We start from the raw sequence: 22196 nt of genomic DNA, 5'->3' as shown, positions 1-22196 counted from the left end.
CAGTTACAATCTCGGAAGCCCACCCTGCCCTAGAGGGAGCCTGTGGGTTGGATGGAACTGACGCCATGGCAGTGAGGTTCTGTCTTTGTCGATATGAGCCACAAAGGAAGACACGTGAGAGAAACGGTTGTCATGCTTCCCTTGGGGCAGGTTTGTTATGCGCTCTTTTTGCTCTGTCTCTGCAGTCCAATAACCTAGTGATCCACTCCGTGGTGCAACATTTCCTCAAAAACCAGACCAGCAAAGGGGCTAAGGCTGAGCGCCAGCCCCTGGGTGAAGGGGCCAGGCCACACATCATTACCTGCACCGTGGAGCACGACTCGATCCGCCTGCCTCTGGAGCACCTGGAGGAGGAAGGCACCGCTGGTGAGTGGAAGGTGGGCGGAGCTGGAGCTGCTCCCAGACTGTGGTCTTCCCCGCACCCCATACGCTCTCTGACGTTGTGCGGATAGGCCTGCTCGTGGGGCTTCTGCATAGCTCATCCCATGCGTCCTGGCCGCTCTGTAGATGCAGGTGTAAGCCTGTGCCATGGTGAGGGGCCACCAGGTTGGTTCTGAATCACAGCGAACCCAGACAACAGAACGAAACCTCACCCTCTGGTCCTGCACCATCCACACAGTTGTTCTGTTTGAGCCCGTGGCGGCAGCCACTGTGTCCATCCCTCTTGTCGCTGCCCTTCCACTTTCCTGTTCCTGAGACCACTCTCCTACAGCGTGTCCGACACACATCTCGCCATCCTGGCCCCGAAGGAGCCCTCTGCTGGTACTCCTTCCAAGAGAGATCTGTCAGCTCTTTGGCAGGCCATGGTACTCTCAGTGTGCTCTGTGCTAGCGAATCAAAAGAGGGGGGGCCACTCAAGTCAAACTCAGCACAGGTCAGCGTGCTCCGTTTCAGAGGAGGCCAGGGTCAGAGCACAGGGAACGGAGGCAGTTTTTGAACAGAGTGTTTTTGCATCAGCTGCTCCTGTCCTTGAAAGATGATGGAGCAGCTTGTACGAGCTGGTTCCGGGACATGTGTAAATTAAATGATGTTTGACTGTGGTTATTAAAGCCTGATTGGTGGTTACTCTCTGCCTGAGCGGCTGTAGGAAAAGTCCTCATCTAGGCAGTGGAGTGCGGAGTAATCTCGCTGTTTCCCAACTGCCTCTGTTCTTAGTCATCAATGAAGCGCCTTCTCCTGCTCATAACAGCACACGGTGTGTGTGTGTGTGTGTGTGTGTGTGTGTGTGTGTGTGTGTGTGTTGTTTTGTTACCTATGTGGTGTGTGCGTCCTCCAGTGACTCTGGGGTATTGAGGATTGAAGCTTTGGTGCCAGAGGAGCTGTGTAGGTTTCCTGCCTCCACAACCTTTTGGGGAATCGTTTTGAGGGAAATCACCTCTTGGATCCAGGCCCCAGTCTCTCCGCACTGCACCTCGCGGGGCTTCATTGAAGAGCTTGTTGACTCTCTTCGGAGTGACAGTTTGGAAAGTCAGTGCCCACGCGGTGGGTGCTGGGGCCTTCTGCACATTAGGAATAGCCTCCTTGGGATGCATATTTCTATTGTATTGATGGTATAATCTCCCTGTGCAATCATTTGCTGACTCATTGGCCATGTTGAGTAGGATGAATAAGGTCAGAAAGAATGAAACCAGGTTTGGTGTAGTTGTTACAAAGGAGACTCAAGAGTCTTTGAGGCTGCAATAGAAAATACATATTCTACTCTGTGGTTTATATGTATACTCATGTATCTATAGGATACATCTGTGCTATAGGTTTAGTATATCCAGTAATATATTGCGTCTAATATATGATGATATGCAAGATTTTAAGAGGGCTCTCCTTATGAGAGGGCCCCACCCACAAGGAGTCCCCTTCAGGCTGTGACCTGATTGACTGACAGGCTGGACCCCACACGTTTATATATCTTCCAGTGGACATGACATGGTGTCACAACCACAGTCAGCAGAGTGGGCGCATGCCGTCTCACACCGGGACAGCTCATACCAGGAACCGTGGCTGCCAAGGCCATGTGAATGGACCCTGGCCCCCCTCGGCCAACCTTAGATGTGCATGCATTATCTGTAACTGACTCTCTCCTGGCAAAAATCCCCAAGACTCCCATTGCCCCAGAGGGGCTTTTGAAAAGAACCCTCCCAACCAGGTGACAACCATTTAAGACAAAAGAAGTAGATGAATAATGCAGATATTAATGTGGTCTAAAATCAGGAAAGGCTGCCTGAGTACAGGTACCAGAAATTGGGTGATCAATGTACATGTATGTGTGTATACATACACATGTATTATACATATATATACATAAAAATTAGGTTAGATTGAAAAAATACATGAAATGTCCAAAATTTGAATACAAACATAGATTCTTTAACAACCTTTCCTTCAAGAGTAATTATGTTGTATAATATATAGACTTAAATTACTTCCCAAGAATTTAGGTAATTTGCTTGCACCAAAGATAATCATTATAATTGAATTTTATGAGCGCTTACTTTTTATGACACAGCATGCACACACACGTACAGTTAGAAGTGTGTTCCTCTTTGCCATGCAGCGGGTTAGGCTAGAAGGAACACAAGGGCTAGAGGTGTTAGCAGTTTGTAAAGAAGCTAACAGTTGGCCACATTCGTGTGTGAGAATGTCTAAGAGCGTCGATGTCAACCAGCAGAGAAGTTTTGTTCTGAGTTCTCCATGTGGTTAGCAGTGTAACCTAAATACTTCCAGTTATTGAGTTATGTAAAAAATCATGTTATTGGGGCTCTTACAGCTCTTCTAACAACCCATACATCCACTGTATCAATCACGCCTGTGCATATGCAGCCATCATCATTTTGTGATGGCCAATTTAAGAGAACAGCGTGTGGCTGAGACTGTGTGCCGGAGAAACTGCTGCGATGTTGAGCACGGCTGACAAGGATAGCGCGGTGGGAAACTCAAGTGGGCAAGTGGCTTCCTCGTTTAAAAAAAGGTGAAACGGCGCTTGATGACAGATCTCGTTTTAGACATCCACCACCTTCCAAACAGATGAAAATAATGACAGAAGTCATGCACTTGTGCTCGCAGACCAACCGAGGGCCACTGGAGAGATGGGGACGTGGTCTGGGCGACCTTGGCGCTCGGGTCAGCGAACTTGAATGGGAGATTTAGGCATGAGAAGGGTCGCTGTGAAATCTCTGCCTCGAGTTCCGCTGGGCCAGGAAAACGAGCATCCAGTGCAAACACGCTGTGCTCGGAAAGAACAGCTCCCAGGTGACCCAGCCTTTTCCCCACGGTCATGCCTGGTGAGGAGGCACGGTGCTCGTGTTACGTCCCAAAGCAAACATCAACCAAGCCAGTGGAAGACGCCATCTTCACCCCAAAAAAGCTCGTCAAGTGAAATCACAGCAAGGTGGTGCTCATTTGGTTTTTGATGTGAGAGAGATGGTGCCTTTGGAGTGTGTTCCACCAGGTCGGACTGTTCATCAAGCTGTTATTTAGAGGCTCTGAGAAAATTGCCGAACAGTGTGCAACAACAATGGCCTGGTTTGTGGCAAATAGGAAACTGGTTTTGCCACCATGACAAGGCACCTGCTCACACAGCCATCTCAGTGCGCCAGGTTGGGGCCAAAAACAGCATGCCTAGCAGCCAATATTAAGGGCTCTAGTAGAAGGCAAATGTTTTGAGAATGATGATGGCAACAAATGTACATATGTTCTTGACACAAAGGATGTATGTCAAGGTTGTGATAAGAATTGTACAAGCCCCTAATAAAATGATTTAAAAAAACGCATAAAACAGCATGCCTCTCTTGCCCCATGCACCTGACTCACCTGACCTCGCTCCATGTGACGTGACTTCTGTTTGCTTGCTTTTTTTTAAATCGTTTTATTAGGGGCTCATACAACTTTTATCACAATCCATACATGCATCATTGTGTAAAGCGCATTTGTACATTCATTGCCCTCATCATTCTCAAAATATTTGCTCAACACCTAATCCCCCAGCATCAGCTCCTCATTTTTTCCCTCTTCTCCTCACTCCCCCCTCCCTCATGAACCCTTGATAATTTACAAATCATTATTTTGTCATATCTTGCCCTGTCCGACATCTCCCTTCACCCACTTCTCTGTTGTCCGTTCCTCAGGGAGGAGGTCACATGTAGATCCCTGCAGTCGGTTCCCCCTTTCTGTTTGCTTTCATGAATGAAGAGGGGCATGAAAGGATAGTGATTTGATGACCTAGAAGAGGTGGAAAAATGAGGGAGGTGCTGTCTAGCCAACCAAATAAATGAGGTTAAAAAAATGTTTCCAACAATGGAATCAGATTTGACAAATGTATTGTGTGATGGAGAGTACTTTGAAGGTGATAAGGTTCAGGAGCAGAGGGCCCAGTCCTTCTTCCTCGGAGCTGCTGGTGGTTTCGAACAGCTGATCACCCAGATCGCAGCGCAACACGTGACCACCCTGCCACCAGGTTGCCTTTATTGTAAAGTTTTTATTTGAGTTAGGTGACGGTGGCACCTGTCTGCCCTCTGCCTTGGTATTCACCTTTCTCTCCTGTCCCGCTCCTGCGGTTTACATCTTTGACCCATTTTTAGTTATTTTTTTGTGTATGATACCAGATCCACTTTCAGTTTTTAGGTTGTTTCGTTTTTGTATATGTTGTAAGCTACGGCTTTATTCTTTTTTATTTCTCACTGTTGACTGTGAACTCGGTGAAGCTTCCCAGAGCATGTCAACCACTGTACACTGAACGAGGTATGCACCCTCTCTTTGAGCTCATCCTCGAGATTCCAGCTGTACCCCTTCCTCTCGGTGTTTCCTGGTTCCAGTCCTCTTTTGATCCTAACGCTCTGAACCTGATCCTTGGGGGAATACTGCCCTTGGGATCATAAAGGGTTGACTGGTGTCACATGCGAGCTCACTGGAAGGTGACTGAGGGCCGGCTGTGGTTTTTCGCGTGCGGGAACCCTGGGCTGAAAAGGCTCTTCTCTCCGATGGAATTACGTTATAGCCACGTCAAGAACCTATTGAGCACAGAGCTGAATGCTCAGCTGTAGACCCGCGCCTCCACTCCTCTCATCTGTCTGCCTAGAACCAGTCCCGTACCTTTGAACTACGCTTAGGAATCAGGGCTTTGTGAGCGCTCCAGAATCACTCTGCTCTTCATGAAGGTTTCCGCTATTCTGGGTCCCTTGTTGGGGGTTTTAGGATATGCTGTCAGTTTCTGTAGGCAAGAAGGGAAGAAAGAAAAGAAAAGCAACAGCTTGACAGAGAGTGTGTGGCATTTAGAAATCATTTGGGGAGTCATTAATAAGTCAGTATTATGTCTTTCCATTTACGAACATAGAATGTCTTTTCATTCATTCGGGACTTTAACATTTTTCTCCAACAACTTATAGTTCTGAGTAGAAGTTCCATATTTTTATTAGATTTACTGTTAAGTATATTATTCTTAGAAATGCTATTACAAGTAAACTTTCACTTTGGATCACTTGATGTGTGTATAGAAATTGAATTAGCTCTTTGATATTAGTCTTGCCCTGTGCAGCCTGACTTAGCTCATTTGTGAGTTCTAGGAGGTTTTGAGCATGTTTCTGGGATTTTTGTTATGAAAGATGATGTCATCTGCTTCCCAGTCTGGTCGCCATTATCTCATTTCCCAGCTAGAACCTCCAGGAGGGAACCTATGAGCAAGAGCCACTGGAGCTGAAGGCACAAGTTCAAGCTGCACGGGAAGCACTAGCCCAAACAAGGCTCCGGCACGGATGGAACACCAACGGAGAGGTTTCACAAGCCGATGGGGCGCTCACCCGTCTGTGCCAGGACATTTGGAAGACAGCCACTTGGCCAGCGGACTGGAAGACCCGTATCCGTGCCCGTCCCAGAGAAAGGTGACCGCGCAGAGCGCTCGGGTTAGAGAGTGGTGTCCGCGGGAGCACACGCCAGTCCGGTTTTGCTGAAGGTCATCCACCAGTGGCTGCAGCAGTACGTGCACAGGGGGCTGCCAGAGGGTCAGGCCGGATGCAGAAGAGGACGTGGACAGGGAGATCACTGCTGACGTCGATGGGCCTTGGTCAAAAGCAGAGAGGGCCAGAAAGACGTTTACTCGTGTTTCATTGACCATGCCACGGCAGTCGGCTGTGGTGTGGACCACGGCAGACTACGGATGACCTAGAGAAGAAGGGGGGCACTTCACTGTGCTCCTGAGGAACTTGTGCATGGATCAAGCAGCAGTTTGTTGTTGTGGTGGTAGTGTGTGTTTGTGAACAGAACAGGGGGATACTGCATAGTTTAAAACCAGGAAAGCTGTGTGTCAGGGTTGTAGCCTCTCACCATCCTCATTCAATCTGTATGCTGAGAAAATCATCAGAGAAACTGAGTTATCTGAGGAAGACTGTGGCATCAGGAGTGGAGGAAGGCTTATTAACGACCTGAGCTATGCCGCTGGCACACCCTCGCTCGGTGAAAGTGAGGAGGACTCGGAGCACTTGCTGATGAAGATCCAGGACTGAGCCTTCAGGGTGCTGACAGCTCGATGCCAGGGAGACCTGATCCTCATCACTGGACCAGCGCTGCTCACTGCCGTGGAGGGATGCCAACAGGGTAAAGCTGCCCCTGTGAGTTGTCCAGACTCACCCTTGACGGCAGCGGGTCTCAACCTGTGGGTTGCAACCCCTTTGGGGGTCAAACAACCCTTTCACAGGGGTCGCCAGATTCATAACAGTAGCAAACTGACAGTGATGAAGTAGCAGCGAAAATCATTTTATGGTTGGGGGTCACCACCACATGAGGGACTGTGTGAAAGGGTCACAGCATGAGGAAGGCTGAGACTCACGGCTTCACGGGACTAGAAGCCCCATCGCTCTCCTTCAGGGCAGCTGGTGGTTTCAAACTGCTGACCCTGTGGGTCACTGCCCAGCTCATGACCGCACGCCAGCAGGGCTCCTGGCCAATAGATAGCATCGTGATGAATGGAGAAAGGTTGGGGCTGTCGAGGAGTTGATCTTGCTTCCCTTTTCAGAAGGGTCGTGCAGAGGGGACGAGCCAGTCAGGGTGCAGTGTAGCACCGATGAAACACAACTTTCCTCTAGTTCTCTAATGTGACCCTCAACTATTGTGACCCCAGTTCTACCTTACAAATCCGGCTAGACCAGAGCATGTGCACCGGTACAGATAAGAGCTCGAAACACAGGGCATCCAGGACAGACAAATGCCCCCAGGACCAGTGGGGAGGGGGACAATACCGGGATGGTGGAGGGAAGGTGCAGTAGAAAGGGGGAACTGATTATCTACATATGACCCCTCCCTGGGGGATGTACAACAGAAAAGTGGGTGAAGGGAGACGTTGGACAATGTAAGATATGACAAAATAATAATTTATAAATTATCATTGGTTCATTAGGTGGGGGAGCAGGAAGGGAGGGGAAAATGAGCTGATACCAAGGGCTCAAGCAGAAAACAAATGTTTTGAGACAGATGATGGCAACAAATGTACAAATATGTGACACATGGATGGATAGATAGATTGTGATAAGAGTTATACAATTCCCTAATCAAATGATTTTAAAAAGAAAAGAAAAACAGAATTTGCTCTTGCTTGGCTCCACAGTCAGTGCTCATGGAAGCAGCAGTCAAGAGAGCAGAAGACGTGTGTTGCACTGGGTCCGTCTGCTGCACCAGACCCCGGTAGAGTGTGGAAAAGCAAGGACGTGACTTTGAGGGCTAAGGTGTGTCTGAGCCAAGCCATGGTGCCTTCAGTTGCCTCCTGTGCCTGTGACAGTGGGACACCGATGCATTTGTGTTGTGGAGTACCACGGACGGCTAAAAGCCCCCACTGATGTGTCTCACAAGAAGCCATGTCAGAGAGCTCCTTGGAGGCGGGGATGGCAAGACTTGGTCTCACCTACTTTGGACATGTTGTCAAGAGAGACCAGTCCCTGGAGAAGGACATCATGTTTGGTAAAGCCTCATCTTTCTCCCGAAAAGTTGCTGATGGATTTGAACTCCTGACCTTGAAGTTAGCCGCCCAACACATAACCACTCCCTCACCAGGGCTTCTAAAGCTGGACAAAGACACCCCTGCCTGCAAAACAGAACCAGAGACCAGTCCCTGGAGAAGGACATCCTGCTGGGGAAAGTCGAGGGCAGCGAAGGAGAGGACGGCCCTCGACGAGATGGACGGACACAGCGGCTGCGACCATGGGCTCAGGCGTGGGAACAGTCGTGAGGCTGGGCCAGGACCGAGTCACTGTGGGTCAGAACCGCCTTGATGGCACCGAACAGCAGCCGCAGAACCACTGTTGGATCGAAGTCGTGGCCGTCCTTGTCTTGTTTCTGATCTTCGTGGGAGCACCTTCGGCTCTTATCCAGGGCCCAGGAGAAGGAGAGTGGCACCCGTGTTCCATGACATGCCTTATCAAGTGACACCAGAGCAGCTTTGAGCCCAAGACCCCAAAGTGATTATTCCTGGCGGGGCGATCATGGGTGGCGTTGTACCCCCATCGCTCTGGTTCTCTGAACTTTCACAGTGAGTGGGGGTGGGGGTGGGGGGGTCTTCTCTTCCAAGCAAGCCCGGATGCACTGTGCACCGAGGCCGGTGTGTGTCCCTGACTCAGGTCCCTGTGCTTTCTGTTCAGCAGTCACCTTGGTCCCCATGTCAAAAGTGAGCGGGCAGGCAGAGGTGGACGATATCCTCGCAGCTGTGCGGCCCACCACGTGCCTCGTGACCATCATGCTGGCCAACAACGAGACTGGCGTTGTCATGGTAAATCGGCCTTGTCCCTTCCTCTGAAGAAGAGTCTCGTGGACGGAGGGGAGCGTGGCCTCTGCTGGGTTCCCTCTCCTCTTTGGGGGTTCTAACTGTGTTTCAGCATTTAACTCTCTCCTGCCCGTCCTCCTTTCTTCTCTCCTGTGGTCTTCACCAGACCAAAGCCATCCACTCAAGGCTCTGTCTCCCATGCCGCAGCGTGTTCCCGAGATCAGCCAGCGCATCGATGCCCTGAACACTCAGCGGGCGGCCTCCGGGCTGCCGCGCATCCTGGTGCACACGGACGCGGCGCAGGCGCTGGGCAAGAGGCGTGTGGACGTGGAGGACCTGGGAGTGGACTTCCTCACCATCGTGGGCCACAAGGTAGTCCCTGAGCTGGCAAGGCCCGCACTCACTCACAGCTTCCTTGCAGCTGCACCTCCCATTATCCACATGTCCGCCCACTGGCCTCGTGCCTCCCACGGTCCCTGCCTTCAAGAAGCTTCTAGAAGGGGAGACCAACACAGCTAGGATGCCATTTGCTGAGAGTTGTGGCGGGGACATGTGAGCTCTCTTCCCCCAGGGGGCAAAGGTGGGGCAGGTAGGCAGTTTCCAGATGGCGTCAGGGCCCAGGGGAGATGGCAGGGCACGTGGCGTCCAGCCAGGTCATGGGAAGGAGCGTTTGAAAAGATCCCGTCCACCACACGCAGACCTCCGCCCCCCAAGTTCCAAGCTTCCTGGATGGGAAGGTTCAGAGGCTCTTCGCTTCAAGGTGGAGTCAGCAGAACAATGGCCGTGACACATGACACTGGGTCAGTCTGCAGCATAGCATACCGCCTCTTCAAAGTGTTGAAGAGTAAGGTGTCACTTTGAAAAGTGCCTTGAGGAGACCGGAGAAGAATCCGTGTCCTTGAACAGGGGTCGGGGTGCTGGTGAAGGCAGTGCAAGTCCCTTGGACTGCCGGCAGAGCAGTCGGTCCTGGAAGCAGCACGACCAGGGTGCTCCCGAGAGACAAGGACGGCGAGACTTCGTCGCACGTACTTCGGACGTGTTGCCAGGAGGGAGCCGTCCCTGGAGAAGGACACCCTGCTCGGGAAAGCGGAGGGGCAGTGAAGGAGAGGAAGGCCCTGGGTGTGAGGGGCGGGCCCAGCTGCTGCCCCTGTGGGCTGAGGCACGGGAGCATCGTGAAGAAGCACACATCGTTACGGTCCGGTAGGCGCAATTGTACAGCGATAATAGGTAAAGATCCTAGCAAAGTTATAGAGAGCATGAGAGATAGAGGTGAAGTATTGACATAAATGGAGTCAGACACGATTCATGGTAGCATGCTCACCTCAGCCCCGCTGATGGTCCATGTGGAAGGAGAGAGAGAGATTTAATACTAGCCCAGGCTTTTTATCTTCTCTGGGGACATGCAAGCCCCCTAATTATAGGTGAGGACCTACATCACAGTAATGAGGGGGTGGTCTAGGGACATACATGCAATAGGAAGAGGAGGGATTGGGGGTGTACATGTGACAAGATGGGCGGATCCTAGGTACAGGATGGCAGCCTAACCTTGGTTGCCACAGCTCAGTTTGGCCTGTTCCCTGGCTGAACTGATAGAGACCATTATCAGTGGGGTGTGAACTCCACCTACAGGAACCAAGCTAGTGGTCGTAGGCCCACCCCTGTGGTGCGGGAGACCGCAGTCTGGCAGGGACTGCCTTCAGGGAAGATGCCTGTGAGCATCTGACCTCCCCCACAGTAGGGCTGCTGAGAGTGGATCTGACGGGAGGGCCCTTGACAGTGACAACAGTGCCGCTTTTGAGATTGGGGTGCTGACCCCGTGGCCCCCCAGCTTCTCTGCCGGAGGAAGATGTGGCCAGTCTGCTTCCACCAAGACTTACCGCCTCGGAAGCCCTCCGGGTGCTTTCGCCCTGTCCTGCAGGGTCCCCGGGTCACAGTGGTGGGCCAGGAGGAAGGAAGCTGCTGCATCACTTTCCGGCCGCCTGCTCGGACGGGGGGAGCTGGAGGATTCTGCCCACGTGGCCAGTCTCCAGAGGGATATGAGCGGGACTTGGCCCCGCAGGACTTGCAATTGTTTTTACTGAAGATGCATTTGAAAAGATGGAATCGGCTGCCTTGGCAGCTCTAGGGCCAATACCCTGCTCCAGATTCCCTCGGGTGGCGTGTGGAGACCCCTGTCGGCCAGTGAGCAGGAAGCCCGAGCCCAGCCCCTGCCCGGCCGCTCTGCTGCCTCCAAAGATGTGAGGGTTAGCGCTGCTGACCCCCCTCCCCCGCCACCCCCCCACACCCCCCCCCCGACACCCGTCCTCTGCCTGGCAGCCCCCACGCTCCTGGCCGGGCTTGCAGAGCAGAGCCTTGGAAGGTTCTCACTGAGCCAATGTCTCTGACTTCTCTTTCCAGTTCTACGGCCCCAGGATCGGAGCGCTGTACATCCGAGGCCTCGGCGAGCAGACCCCACTGTACCCCATGCTGTTCGGAGGTGGGCAAGAGCGGAATTTCCGGCCAGGGTAAGGTCGAAAGCCAGCCCGGTCCCTGAGCCAGAGGCCCTGCCACTCATCTGTAGTGTGGCACCACGGTCTCTTGGAAGTCACAGCCCACAGCGTCGTCGCTCCTCAGAGCAGGAGCCCTGGACTTCCGTCCCCACCAGGGTCCTTACAAGGCCAGCAGACTCTAGGGATGGGGGTCCCGCAGCTGAAGGGAGCCCCCATTCTTCCCAGGGCTCCAAAACAACCGCTTGCCCTGGTAGCAAGTGTGGTGAGCGCATGAGCCAAGCAAGCTGTGGCACTGCCCTGGGGCAGCTGCAGGAGCTGGGCATGTCGCCCCCCCCCTTTCCTGGGCTCCGCACCATCATGAGTTAAAAGGGGGCTCACAACAACAGCGACCTCACTTAGTTGCCTATGTTTGCATCCTTGTGGTGACTTAAAGGAAGATGTTAGGCGAACCCCATGAAAACGCTGCCTCCACTTGGAAAGCGTTATCTACAGCAACCTGATAGCCAGCTGTGTACTTGATGGTGAATGCGGGCTGTCGTACCCCCGTGGTCCGGAACGAGGCATGGTTATCAGTTTCCATCACTCCTGGGCATCAGAGTGTGGAGTCCTGGCGGCATAGTGGGCACGCTCTGGGCTGCTAACCCCAAGGTCGGCAGTTCAAAACCCCCAGCCACTCTGCAGGAGAAAGACGAGGCTTACTGCCCCCATAAAGACGGACAGTCTCGGGAATGCCCAGGGGCATTCTACCCTATCTTGTGGGGATGCCGGGCGTCACCACCCACTCAATGGCTGTGAGTGAATCCTGACATACAACCGAGTGCTCCCAGGCGTATTCCGCGCGGGAGCAAGAACAGCGAAAGGAGCATCTAGAAATTGCAAAAGAAGAGGCCAGATGATTCCGTCTGCAGATCACAGGGCGGTCTACCGAGGACATCCCCTCCGACGTACACGAAGGGCTCGCCAGGCCGGTGAGCTCGCTCGCCAGACTGCAGGACACACAGGCCGATTGTATCTGTTTGCACCAGCCCCGGTGCGCGGGCAATGAGGCTTAAAGTGCAATCCCACACGTGCTGTCGGCTGCGCCCGAGCTGTCTCTGATCCACAGCGAGCCCTTGCCCAGTAGAGCGGAACTCGGGCCGGGCCAGTGCCATCCTCCGCTTTGCCATGGCTGAGCCCATGGCTGCAGGAGCCACTGTGTCCATCTCTCTCCGCGACTCTACTTTACCGCGCAGGATGGCCTCCTCAGGACAGTGTGTGAGACGGAGCCCCGCCCTGGCTTCCGAGGAGCGCTCTGGCTGCCCTTCTCTGAGACGGCGCCTTCGGTCTCTTCACCAGCACCTCACCAAAGCACCTGTTGCTTTCCCAAACAGCTCCCGCATGCAGGGCAGGCTACTGAAAACACCCTGGCTTGGGTCAGGTGCACCCAAGTCTTCAAAGCGACATCCCGGATTCCTCACCCTTCGAAAAACTCCTGTGGGGCCCACTGGCCCAATGCCACGTCCCCGTTGACCTCTTGACTGCCGCCGCCAGCCACTTCGGGAAGTTAGGCAGTTTCTTTAAGAACCAGACCCATAACCACCACACAACCCTGGCACTGCTCGAAGAGGGGGGAAGGCCCTTGAGCACTCCCACGTCTGCTGCCGCCTTGCCCACATCAGAGCCACCACGGTGGAGAGGGGGGACCCACATGTCCTCCAAGGAGCCCAGGCTGAACAAGACCCGGCACACCCCTGGCACGGACTCCCACTCGGTAGCGAAGCAGACGGTGGGGTGGGTGTGCCAGGAGCCCCGGCGAATCTCCAGAGAAGCATGCTGTGGGTGAAGACCCTTCCTGGCTCTCCCATCCTGTGGGCATTGTGGGGACCTCGAGATGACAAAGCAACAGAAACGGAAGCAAACACGTCATTGGCGGTGTTTGAGACGGGGGTGGCCGGTGGGCGCGCCATGGTGGCGACAGTTCAGATCCCCCACTGCTCCGAGGGAGAGGGAGGGGTGACGAGGCTATCTGTCCCTGTCAGAACCAGATCCCCTGGATCTTTCTAACTGCCGCAGGCAACTCAGTAGATACCTCAAAATCTAAAAAAATAAGAAAGTTGCCTCAAAGTTCGGCCATTCCAGGAGCCTTAAGAAGCAGCTAGAGCAGCGAGAGGCACTGGGAGGGCAGCTGCCAGAAGGCTGGGAAGTGGGACGGGCTGTAGCTTCTCTCCCGGCTGGTCCACCTGGGGGTCCCCCAGGCCAGCGCAGACCACAGCCCTTTCGTGATGGTCCCAGGTCTCTGATCTGACCTTGCTATCCTGATGAGGACCCTGAGCCTGGGACGGGACTGGGCTGCCAGCCTGCAGCCAGGAGGCATCCAGGTGGCGGACAACGCCCTGGCTTCCTTGTCTGCAGCCCAGTCCTGGCCAGCAGGCGGCCTGAGCAGCCATCCCCAGGGAATGCAGCTGACCGGTCAGACATGGTCAGCGGGGCCAGCACGGGCAGGTCCTCTGTCACTATCGCGTGCTGCACATCCATTTATCTTGTTATCTGCCACTCAGCTAGCAGGATCCAGTTCCAGAGCTTTGATGTGGTTGTTGCTGGGCCGTCGAGCCACCTGACTCAGTGGCTAGGGGTACCATGGACTGAGACGCCTCCCGGTCCTGCACCGGCCTCCCCTCCGCTGCCCTACAGAGGTGTAAGAGGGCTTTGTTCGGCTAAAACTGTACAAACAGTAGGAAAAATCTATTCCAGGTAATGTCTTATTTTTCTGGAAATGGAGCAAAGGATTTTGGTTTTGAGTTTGGTGTGCTCAGGTGTGAGAACCACTGGTCTCCAAGGCTTCTCTTGTCCCTTCTGCACATGCACACACATACCCCCACACACATACATGCACACACATGCATGCACCACCTGTATACTCACCGTGCCACATACACACGCACACACACATCCCACCCACATATATAAACATAGACACACACGCGCGCACACACCCCACCCACAAGCAACAGGCCCACATACCCACATAAACTCATACACACACACCACATATGTAGTCATCATACCACACATACATATACATGCAAACACACACCGATGTAGGGTCACACCACGCACAGCCTCATATGCACATATGACCTGTAAGCACCACACACACAAGCCATACAAACACACCAATGACATGCGCGCACACAGAGGCTTCAAAACGTTCATGAACATGTGGCATTTCCCCCACAATTTTGAAGCCCCCTGGCACACACCAAGCATACACACATATAACCGCACGCACGCACACATCACCACACACACCTCTTCCTGGCTGACACCAGAAGTCCGTGTAACAAAGGGCTCCTCCCACCACGAAGAAGCTTTGTGTGAAGGCAACAGTAATTAACCAATGGTCAGTGGACAGTTCCAGGAAGCTAAGTGTGTGGATGGTGGAAGAGTAGGAATTCCAGGATACTTCCCTGGGCTTCTGCGGAACCTGTGCAGGGGCCCAAAGGCCGCTGTTGGGACAGATCCAGGGAGCACTGCGCCATTTAAAACCAGACAGGTGTGAGGCAGGCTGTGTCCTTTGCCTTCTTGGTCCAGTCTGCCTGCTGAGGACGTGATCCACAGGTGTGAAGAAGAGCATGGCACCACATGGGAGGCAGGCCAGTGAACAACCTGCGGGGTGCAGGTGCCACCGCCATGCCTGCGAAAGGGAGCAGGGCGTGAAGCCCCTGCTGATGGCAGACTCGGAGCATTCAGTCTGGGTGACAGCGCAGTGCACAGAAAACAGCGGTCCTCACCCCTGGGCCTCCAGGGAACATCGTGACCAGCGGAGAGAAGACTGAAGTTGACAAGGACTTCAATTTCCTTGGCTCCACAGTCAGTGCCCATGGCAGCAGCCGTCAAGAAACCAGATGTCCTCCCTGGCCTCTTTCATCATCGTGTTCGAAACCACAAGTGTCCCTTGGAGGACCCAGGCTGCGGCGCCGACGGCACCTCCTCTCCTCAGGGGCTGGGCCGTGAAGAGTAAAACCAGGGAACCCTGGCCATGCCACACACTGCCTGGAGGCTGGGCAGACCTGCCTGGAGAGAGTGCAGCCAGCACCCTCAGAGTGATGATGGCCAGACTCCGTTTGGAGTCCTTTGGTAATGCAGAGGGTCAGCGACAGAGGAAGGCTCTCCCTCAGTGAGCTGGGGGGACGGACACAGTGGCTGCAGCCAGGGGCCCAAATGCGGCCATGATGCTGAGGCTGGGACAGGACGGTGAGGGGCCTCCTTCTGTCCTTTGTGGCTTTGCCGTGAGTCGGGACGCCTGAAGGCACCCAACAACAAGCCAGGCTCCAAAGAGAGGTCCACTCTGGCCCTCCACCATGGGAAGTGGAGAGGGAACCACTCTGGACACCTTGCACGGCCCTTTTGGTTCAGGCCAGGCCTGTGACCGCCCTGCATGGAGGCTGTGACCTGGCAGGACCCGGGTTAGTAAGAAGCCGAGGAGAGGTTCTTGTGTCAACAGGACCCTTTCCTGGGACACGTGCCAACTGCAACCTCCCTGCCCTGTGGGTCTGCCTGGATCTGGGACCAGACTAACCCTTGTCTCTTGTAGGACCGAGAACACGCTGATGATTGCGGGCCTCGGGAAGGTGAGCCTGCCTGTCCCCCAATCTCCCAGAGCAGGTAGGGAAGGTCAGGTCAAGCTCCTCCTTTCGTTGCTCCTGGTAACCTGGAAGAGCTTCATCCATGGCCGAGTACATCAGAGGCTCCAACAGCCACCCTGACAGTCACCCTGACTTCTGGTGACCCTGCCTGGCAGAATGCAGCCACCCAGGGAGCTGCCCAGGCTGAGGTCCTTAGGGAAGCTGAACGCCAGCCCCACGTGTCCCTGGTTCTGCCCGGTGGGCTGGGTCCCTGCCAACCTATAGGCTCCCCATCCAGCACCAACCCCCTGCGCTCCCAGGGACTTGGTGGAGGGGCAGCAGAACACGCTGACACCATGACCTTGGCCTGCCGGCCATGCGGTTTCAAGTCACAGGTCACTGCGTGCTTTGCTTTTCAAACAGAGGCACTGGGTCTCCATTGCCCCGGCCAGCGAGACCCTGTCTGCTCTCTCGGAGTCGCCCACAGCCCGGCCCTCTGACCTTGCTCACACACCCTGCCCACCATGCCCCCACCTTCACCAGCTGAGATGGCCGGGTCTCTGCCCACAGGGAAGGCCCAGGTCCAGTGCTGGAGCTCCAAAAGCCCCCCAACACCCCCTCTCTCTGGAATCTTCCCTGTGGATGCCCGCCTTAGCCAAGCTAGGTCTGAAGAACTGCCCCCTAACCTCCACTGTGGTGACCTGTCTCCATGGGGCCACTTCACTGTGCCTGTCGCGTGCCACCTCTCGCTCCTCACTTCATCAGCCCTGGCAGCGGCTGCTTTGGCAGGAAGCATGCTCCTCCCTATCGATGGCCCCTCACCTGGGCGCACTGGGGTCTCCCCTCCCCCTCCTGCTGCACCTCTTGGGGTAGGGAGGAGGGGGTGCTGAGCCTGAGTCTCTATCCCCAGGCTGCCGAGCTAGTGAGCCAGAACTGGGAGACATATGAGGCCCACATGAGGGAGGTCCGAGACTACCTGGAGGATAGGCTACAGGTAAGTTCAGGAGCCATGAACCTTGGACCCAGGGGGCCACGGTGGATAGGAGGAGGGGGAGCCCCACCACAAGCACACAAGCCTGTCTTAGAGCCCCCAGAGAGGAGGCAGGCTGAAACATGCAAGTATCCTGACTGAGCCCAGCCAGCTCACAGCGACGCCCGAGGGCAGGGCAGAGCTCTTGATGGGAACAGACCATCCTCTTTCTGCCATGACTGCTGGTGGGTTTGAACCGTCGGCCTTCTGGTGAGCAGCTAACCCCCGTGACACCAGGGCTGCTTGTCAGCAAGCGGTTTCTTTCTTAGGTGATGCGTTGTTCCCCATAAAAGGCCAAAGTTCAACAACTCTGTCTGTGTGTGTGGTGTGTGGTTGGTATGTGTGTCTGTGACACTGTGTATGTTTCTGTGTGTCTGTGTCGCTATGTTTTTGTGTGTGTGTGCATGTATGTGTGTGGTTTATCTGTGTGTATGTGTGTCTGTATGTGGGGGTATATATCTGTGTATGAGTATTATGTGTATGTGGGGGTATGTATCTGTGTATCAGTATTATGTGTATGTATGTATGTATATGTGTGTATCTGTGTATGTGTGTATCTGTATGTGGGGGTGTCTGTGAATGGGTCTGTGTGTATGCATGTATGTATCTGTGTATGTGGGTGTATATATATGTGTGTGTATGCATATTATGTGTGTGCAGCTGTGTATGTATGTGGGTGGGTGTGTATCTGTGTGTGTGGGTGTGTGTGTGGGTGTGTGTGTGAATGTGTCTGTGTATGCATGTGTGTATCTGTATGTGGGTATGTATGTGTGTGCGTCTGTGTATGTATGTATGTGTGTGTGTATGTGTGTGTCTGTACGTGGGGATGTGGGGGGCTGTCTGTGTGTGAATGTGTGTGTAAGCATGTGTGTATCTGTGTATGTGTCTGTATATGAGAATTATGTGTGTGCGTCTGTGTGTATGTATGTGGGTGTCTGTACGTAGGGGCGTGGGGGGCTGTCTGTGAATGTGTATGTATACATGTGTGTATCTGAGTATGTGGGTGTGTATATGTGTGTGTATGCGTATTATGTGTGTGCGTCTGTGTGTGTATGTATGTATGTGGGTGTGTGTGTATCTGTGTGTGTGGATGTCTGTGTGTGAATGTGTCTGTGTATGCATGTGTGTATTTATGTGGGCGTGTATGTGTGTCTGTGTATGAGTATTATGTGTGTGCGTCTGTGTATGTATGTATGTGGGTGTCTGTACGTGGGGGTGTGGGGGGCTGTCTGTGTGTGAATGTGACTGTGTGTATGCATGTGTGTATCTGTGTGTGTGTGTCTGTGTATGCGTATTATGTGTGTGCATCTGTGTATGTATGTGGGTGTCTGGGCGTGGGGGGCTGTGTGTGAATGTGACTGTGTGTATGCATGTGTGTATCTGTGTGTGTGTCTGTGTATGCATATTATGTGTGTGCGTCTGTGTATGTATGTATGTGGGTGTCTGTACGTGGGGGCGTGGGGGGCTGTCTGTGAATGTGACTGTGTATGCATGTGTATATCTGTGTATGTGGGTGTGTATATGTGTGTATGCGTATTATGTGTGTGCGTCTGTGTGTGTATGTATGTATGTGGGTGTCTGGGCGTGGGGGGCTGTCTGTGTGTGAATGTGACTGTGCGTATGCATGTGTGTATCTGTATGTGGGTGTGTATGCATGTGTGTATCTGTGTGTGTGTGTCTGTGTGTGCGTATTATGTGTGTGCGTCTGTGTATGTATGTATGTATGTATGTGGGTGTCTGTACGTGGGGGCGTGGGGGGCTGTCTGTGAATGTGACTGTATGCATGTGTGTATCTGTGTATGTGGGTGTGTATATGTGTGTATGCGTATTATGTGTGTGCGTCTGTGTGTGTATGTATGTATGTGGGTGTCTGGGCGTGGGGGGCTGTCTGTGTGTGAATATGACTGTGCGTATGCATGTGTGTATCTGTGTGGGGGTGTGTATGCATGTGTGTATCCGTGTGGGGTGACGCTGCCCCTGAACTCATTGCGTACTCTCCCAGGAAGCCTTTGGCAAGAAGAGGATCCATTTCAACAGCCAGTTCCCCGGGACCGAGCGATTGTCCAACACCTGCAACGTCTCCATCCTTGGCCCCCGGCTGCAAGGTGACTGCCCAGCCCAGCCCTCCCTGCCAGCCTCCTGGTGGGCAGCCACGTTGTGCCAATACTTCTAGCTGAGATGGCCAGTGGCTATCCCAGCACTGGGCTCTGTCTGTCACCCTCTCATGTCCTCCCTGACTGCTTGTTAGGGTTAGTGACTGGGGCAGCGCTCAGCTCTCCACAGCCTGCTGGCCCCACCCAGCCACTGGTGGGTGCGCTGCAGAGCAGAGGGTGGGTGTGGTCTCTCTTGGGAGGGGGTGCAAGTCTGTCCGCCCCCCCTCCCTGCAGCACCCACTCCCCGTCCCTGCACCCACTCGGCACGCCAAGCTCTTCCATCCAGTGCCAGGAAGGCAGCAGTGCACGTGCCCTCTGACAGTCTGAGGGCGGTCTCCGGGTCAGTGTGTGGCCTGGGTGGCAGAGGTGGAGGTCAGGACATGAAAGCTGGCGGAGGAAGGGGGCAGGCTGAAGCTGCGGCCTCGGCCTCGCCTGCCCCTCCACCAGCTCCCCCATCGCTGGACTCCACTCCCATGCAGCTGCCCTCTGGCTGGCCCCAAGCCCCGCAGACCCAACGTGTTTTCGTTCCGGGTGGGTGGCGGTGGGTGGTCCTGAGTCTAAAGGCTCGAGGGTTGAGGGCCCACTCCTCCTCTTCCACGGTCGGGCTGTCCACGGAGCGCCTGGGTGGGGTGCGCTTGCAGAAGGGGCGTCCCTTCAGGCGGCCTCTGCCCACGTCTCTGGGGCAGCTCTGCGTCAGGCCACCTGGACTCATTCAGTGCATGTGGTTCTAGTGGCAGGAGCAGGAAGCGCCTCCTGCTTCACAAACTCACGTCCTCAGTGCCTCAGCGAGAATGCAGGTGCCGCTTCAGTATGATCTCCGGGCACCTCGGAGAGGACGGGTGAGAATAACGTGGGTGGGGGTGGGCTAGCTGTGGCTCTTTCAGAGACACCCCCCACCCGCCCACCTGGAGCTCCACAGGGAGAGAAGGGGCCGGACCTGGAGCCCCAAGCGCAGGGCAGGCCGCTGGCTATGGGGGCAGAGGGCTCATGCAGGACACCCTCTCCTCCCAGGCCACCTGGTGCTTGCTAAGTGCAGGAGACTGCTGGCCAGCGTGGGTGCTGCATGCCACTCAGACCTCGGGGATCAGTAAGTGCCCCCAGGGACCCATTCACAGCATCTTTGCGCCTGGGAACCGGGAGAGGGAGGGCTTCCTGGAGGAAGTGGCACCTGGGCATGGAGATTGGGGAGCCCGATGGGTCAGAACAGCTTCTCTGGGAGGTGGGAGACCTGTCCCATGTGGATTCTAGAAGCTTCCCTGCTGTGATGTATACACAGCTAGTACGGTGCCCTGGGGAGGCAGGGGTTGGTCCCATGGGATGGGAAGGGGTGCTTGGAGGGGAGGACATGGGAGTAGACTGGACTCAGGAGTCATTCAGGAACACCTGGCATGGCAGGCAGGCCGCCTAGCCTATGGATGATGGGGTGCTGTGTGGGGTGATGGCTGGGGCCCCCACCGTGGTGGAGGCATCAGAGCCGGGGCTGAGAGCAGGCGGAGACCATTGGGCAGAAGGTGCCGGTGCAGTGTGCCCCCACCCCCCACCCACCCGCACGTTTCAGAGTGGAGTGCTGCCTGGCCTGGGCCTGTGGATGGACTGGGGGCGGCAGGTCTGGTTGAGCGTCAAAGTGCTCAAGGGAAGGGAGGTACAAGGAGAGCTGTGCCACCCCCCCAACTGGCCCCCTCTGCCTTCCAGGCCTTCCCCAGTGCTGCTGAGCTGCGGCATCCCCCCTGACGTGGCCAGGAACGCCATCCGGCTCAGCGTGGGGCGGGCCACCACCAAAGCTGATGTGGACCTGGTGGTGGACGACCTGAAGCAGGCCGTGGCCCAGTTGCAGGGCCCCGTCTAGGATTCCCCTGTGAGCAGACCTCATCATGCCTGGCTCATGGGAGCCCAGCCCACCTGCACACGCACACACCGCCCTACCCTGGCCTGGCCCAGGGACCACACGGCTCCCCACTCCCTAAGCCTAGCCCGGACACACCAACCCCTTCCTCCCCCGGGCATGGCTCGGGGACACCCCGGCCCTCCCTTCCCCCAGCCTGGCTGGGATGAGGCTCGGCAGGGTTTTGCAGGCCTTGGTTGGGCCTGGTGACTTGGGACTCTGCTCTGGACCAGCCGGACAGGAGGGCCCAGGAACACATGTCCACACAGGACAGTCACTCATGGACCCAGGAACATATGTCCACATAGGAAGGTCACTCATTTGTCTGAGAACATGTGTTCACATAGGAAAGTCACTCGTGGCCCAGGAACACATGTCCACATAGGAAGGCTACTCATGGGTCCAGGAACACATATGAAGGTCACTCATGGGTCTGAGAACACATGTTCACATAGGAAAGTCACTCATGGCCCAGGAGCACGTGTCCACATAGGAAGGCTACTCATGGGCCCAGGAACACATAGGAAGGTCACTCATGGGTCTGAGAACACATGTTCACATAGGAAAGTCACTCATGGCCCAGGAGCACGTGTCCACATAGGATGGTAACTCATAGGCCTGGGAACATGTATCCACACAGGACAGTCACTCGCAGTCCCAGGACACCCAGCAGGTGGGATGGTCATGATCTCTGCCAAGTGCACAGGTGCATGTGGACACACTAACTCCTTTCTCAGTGGTCAGGCCCAGGGTTTACCACCCACGGTTGGGACAGGGGGGCATGATGTTCGCTCTGTGTGGCTTCCTGGGGCCTCCCATCTGCACCTTGCCCCAAGCAGCATCCACCTGGGTGGCTCGGCGCCTCACCGTCTCCTTGGGACTGAGTGTGGCTAGCAGGTGTGCAGCGTGTGTCTGTGTGTGGGGGTGCCATCACACGGACTCGTGAGACTGTCGAGTGTACGGAGCTTTGTGGAGACAGAGGAATCAGATTTGATAAACGTGTGTTGGATCGACTCCTGTGTTCTCTGGGACGGAGTGTGGCCTGCCGAGCGATCATCTGCAGGACAGATGGCTGTTGCTGGGGGAGGCTGTGCCAGAACATGCCTGGTCACAGTTGGGCTGCACCCTGGCCAAAACCCCCTGGGGACCCTAGGAAACCTATGGGGTCTACAAGGGGCATGGGTGGCCAGGAGGCTAGAACACAAATCGAGGGCTTGAGCTGCAGCCCAGCTGCATGACCCCACTCACTGGCCTGCCCTCCAAAGGCAGATGGCACCTGCCCACAGGGGGGTCATCACGGGGTC

At 54.9% G+C, this 22196-nt stretch overlaps 1 protein-coding gene across 1 annotated transcript in view; it reads left to right on the top strand.

The window, feature by feature from the left end:
• Positions 1-21924, top strand: part of SCLY (selenocysteine lyase) — a 39278-nt gene extending 17354 nt beyond the window's left edge. Inside the window, exons 4-12 of the mRNA XM_075529487.1 lie at positions 186-366; positions 8613-8740; positions 8942-9106; positions 11132-11238; positions 15797-15833; positions 16738-16821; positions 18860-18962; positions 20022-20097; positions 20703-21924. Coding sequence (XP_075385602.1) covers positions 186-366; positions 8613-8740; positions 8942-9106; positions 11132-11238; positions 15797-15833; positions 16738-16821; positions 18860-18962; positions 20022-20097; positions 20703-20856 — 1035 coding nt within the window. The 3' untranslated portion in view covers positions 20857-21924. The remainder of the gene's footprint in view (positions 1-185; positions 367-8612; positions 8741-8941; positions 9107-11131; positions 11239-15796; positions 15834-16737; positions 16822-18859; positions 18963-20021; positions 20098-20702) is intronic.
• The last annotated feature ends 272 nt before the right edge of the window (positions 21925-22196 follow it).

This window comes from Tenrec ecaudatus, chromosome 13 (assembly GCF_050624435.1).
Source record: "Tenrec ecaudatus isolate mTenEca1 chromosome 13, mTenEca1.hap1, whole genome shotgun sequence".
Taxonomy (NCBI): domain Eukaryota; kingdom Metazoa; phylum Chordata; class Mammalia; order Afrosoricida; family Tenrecidae; genus Tenrec; species Tenrec ecaudatus.
Note: the sequence above shows the minus strand (reverse complement) of the source record. Positions and strands in the feature narration are given on the sequence as shown.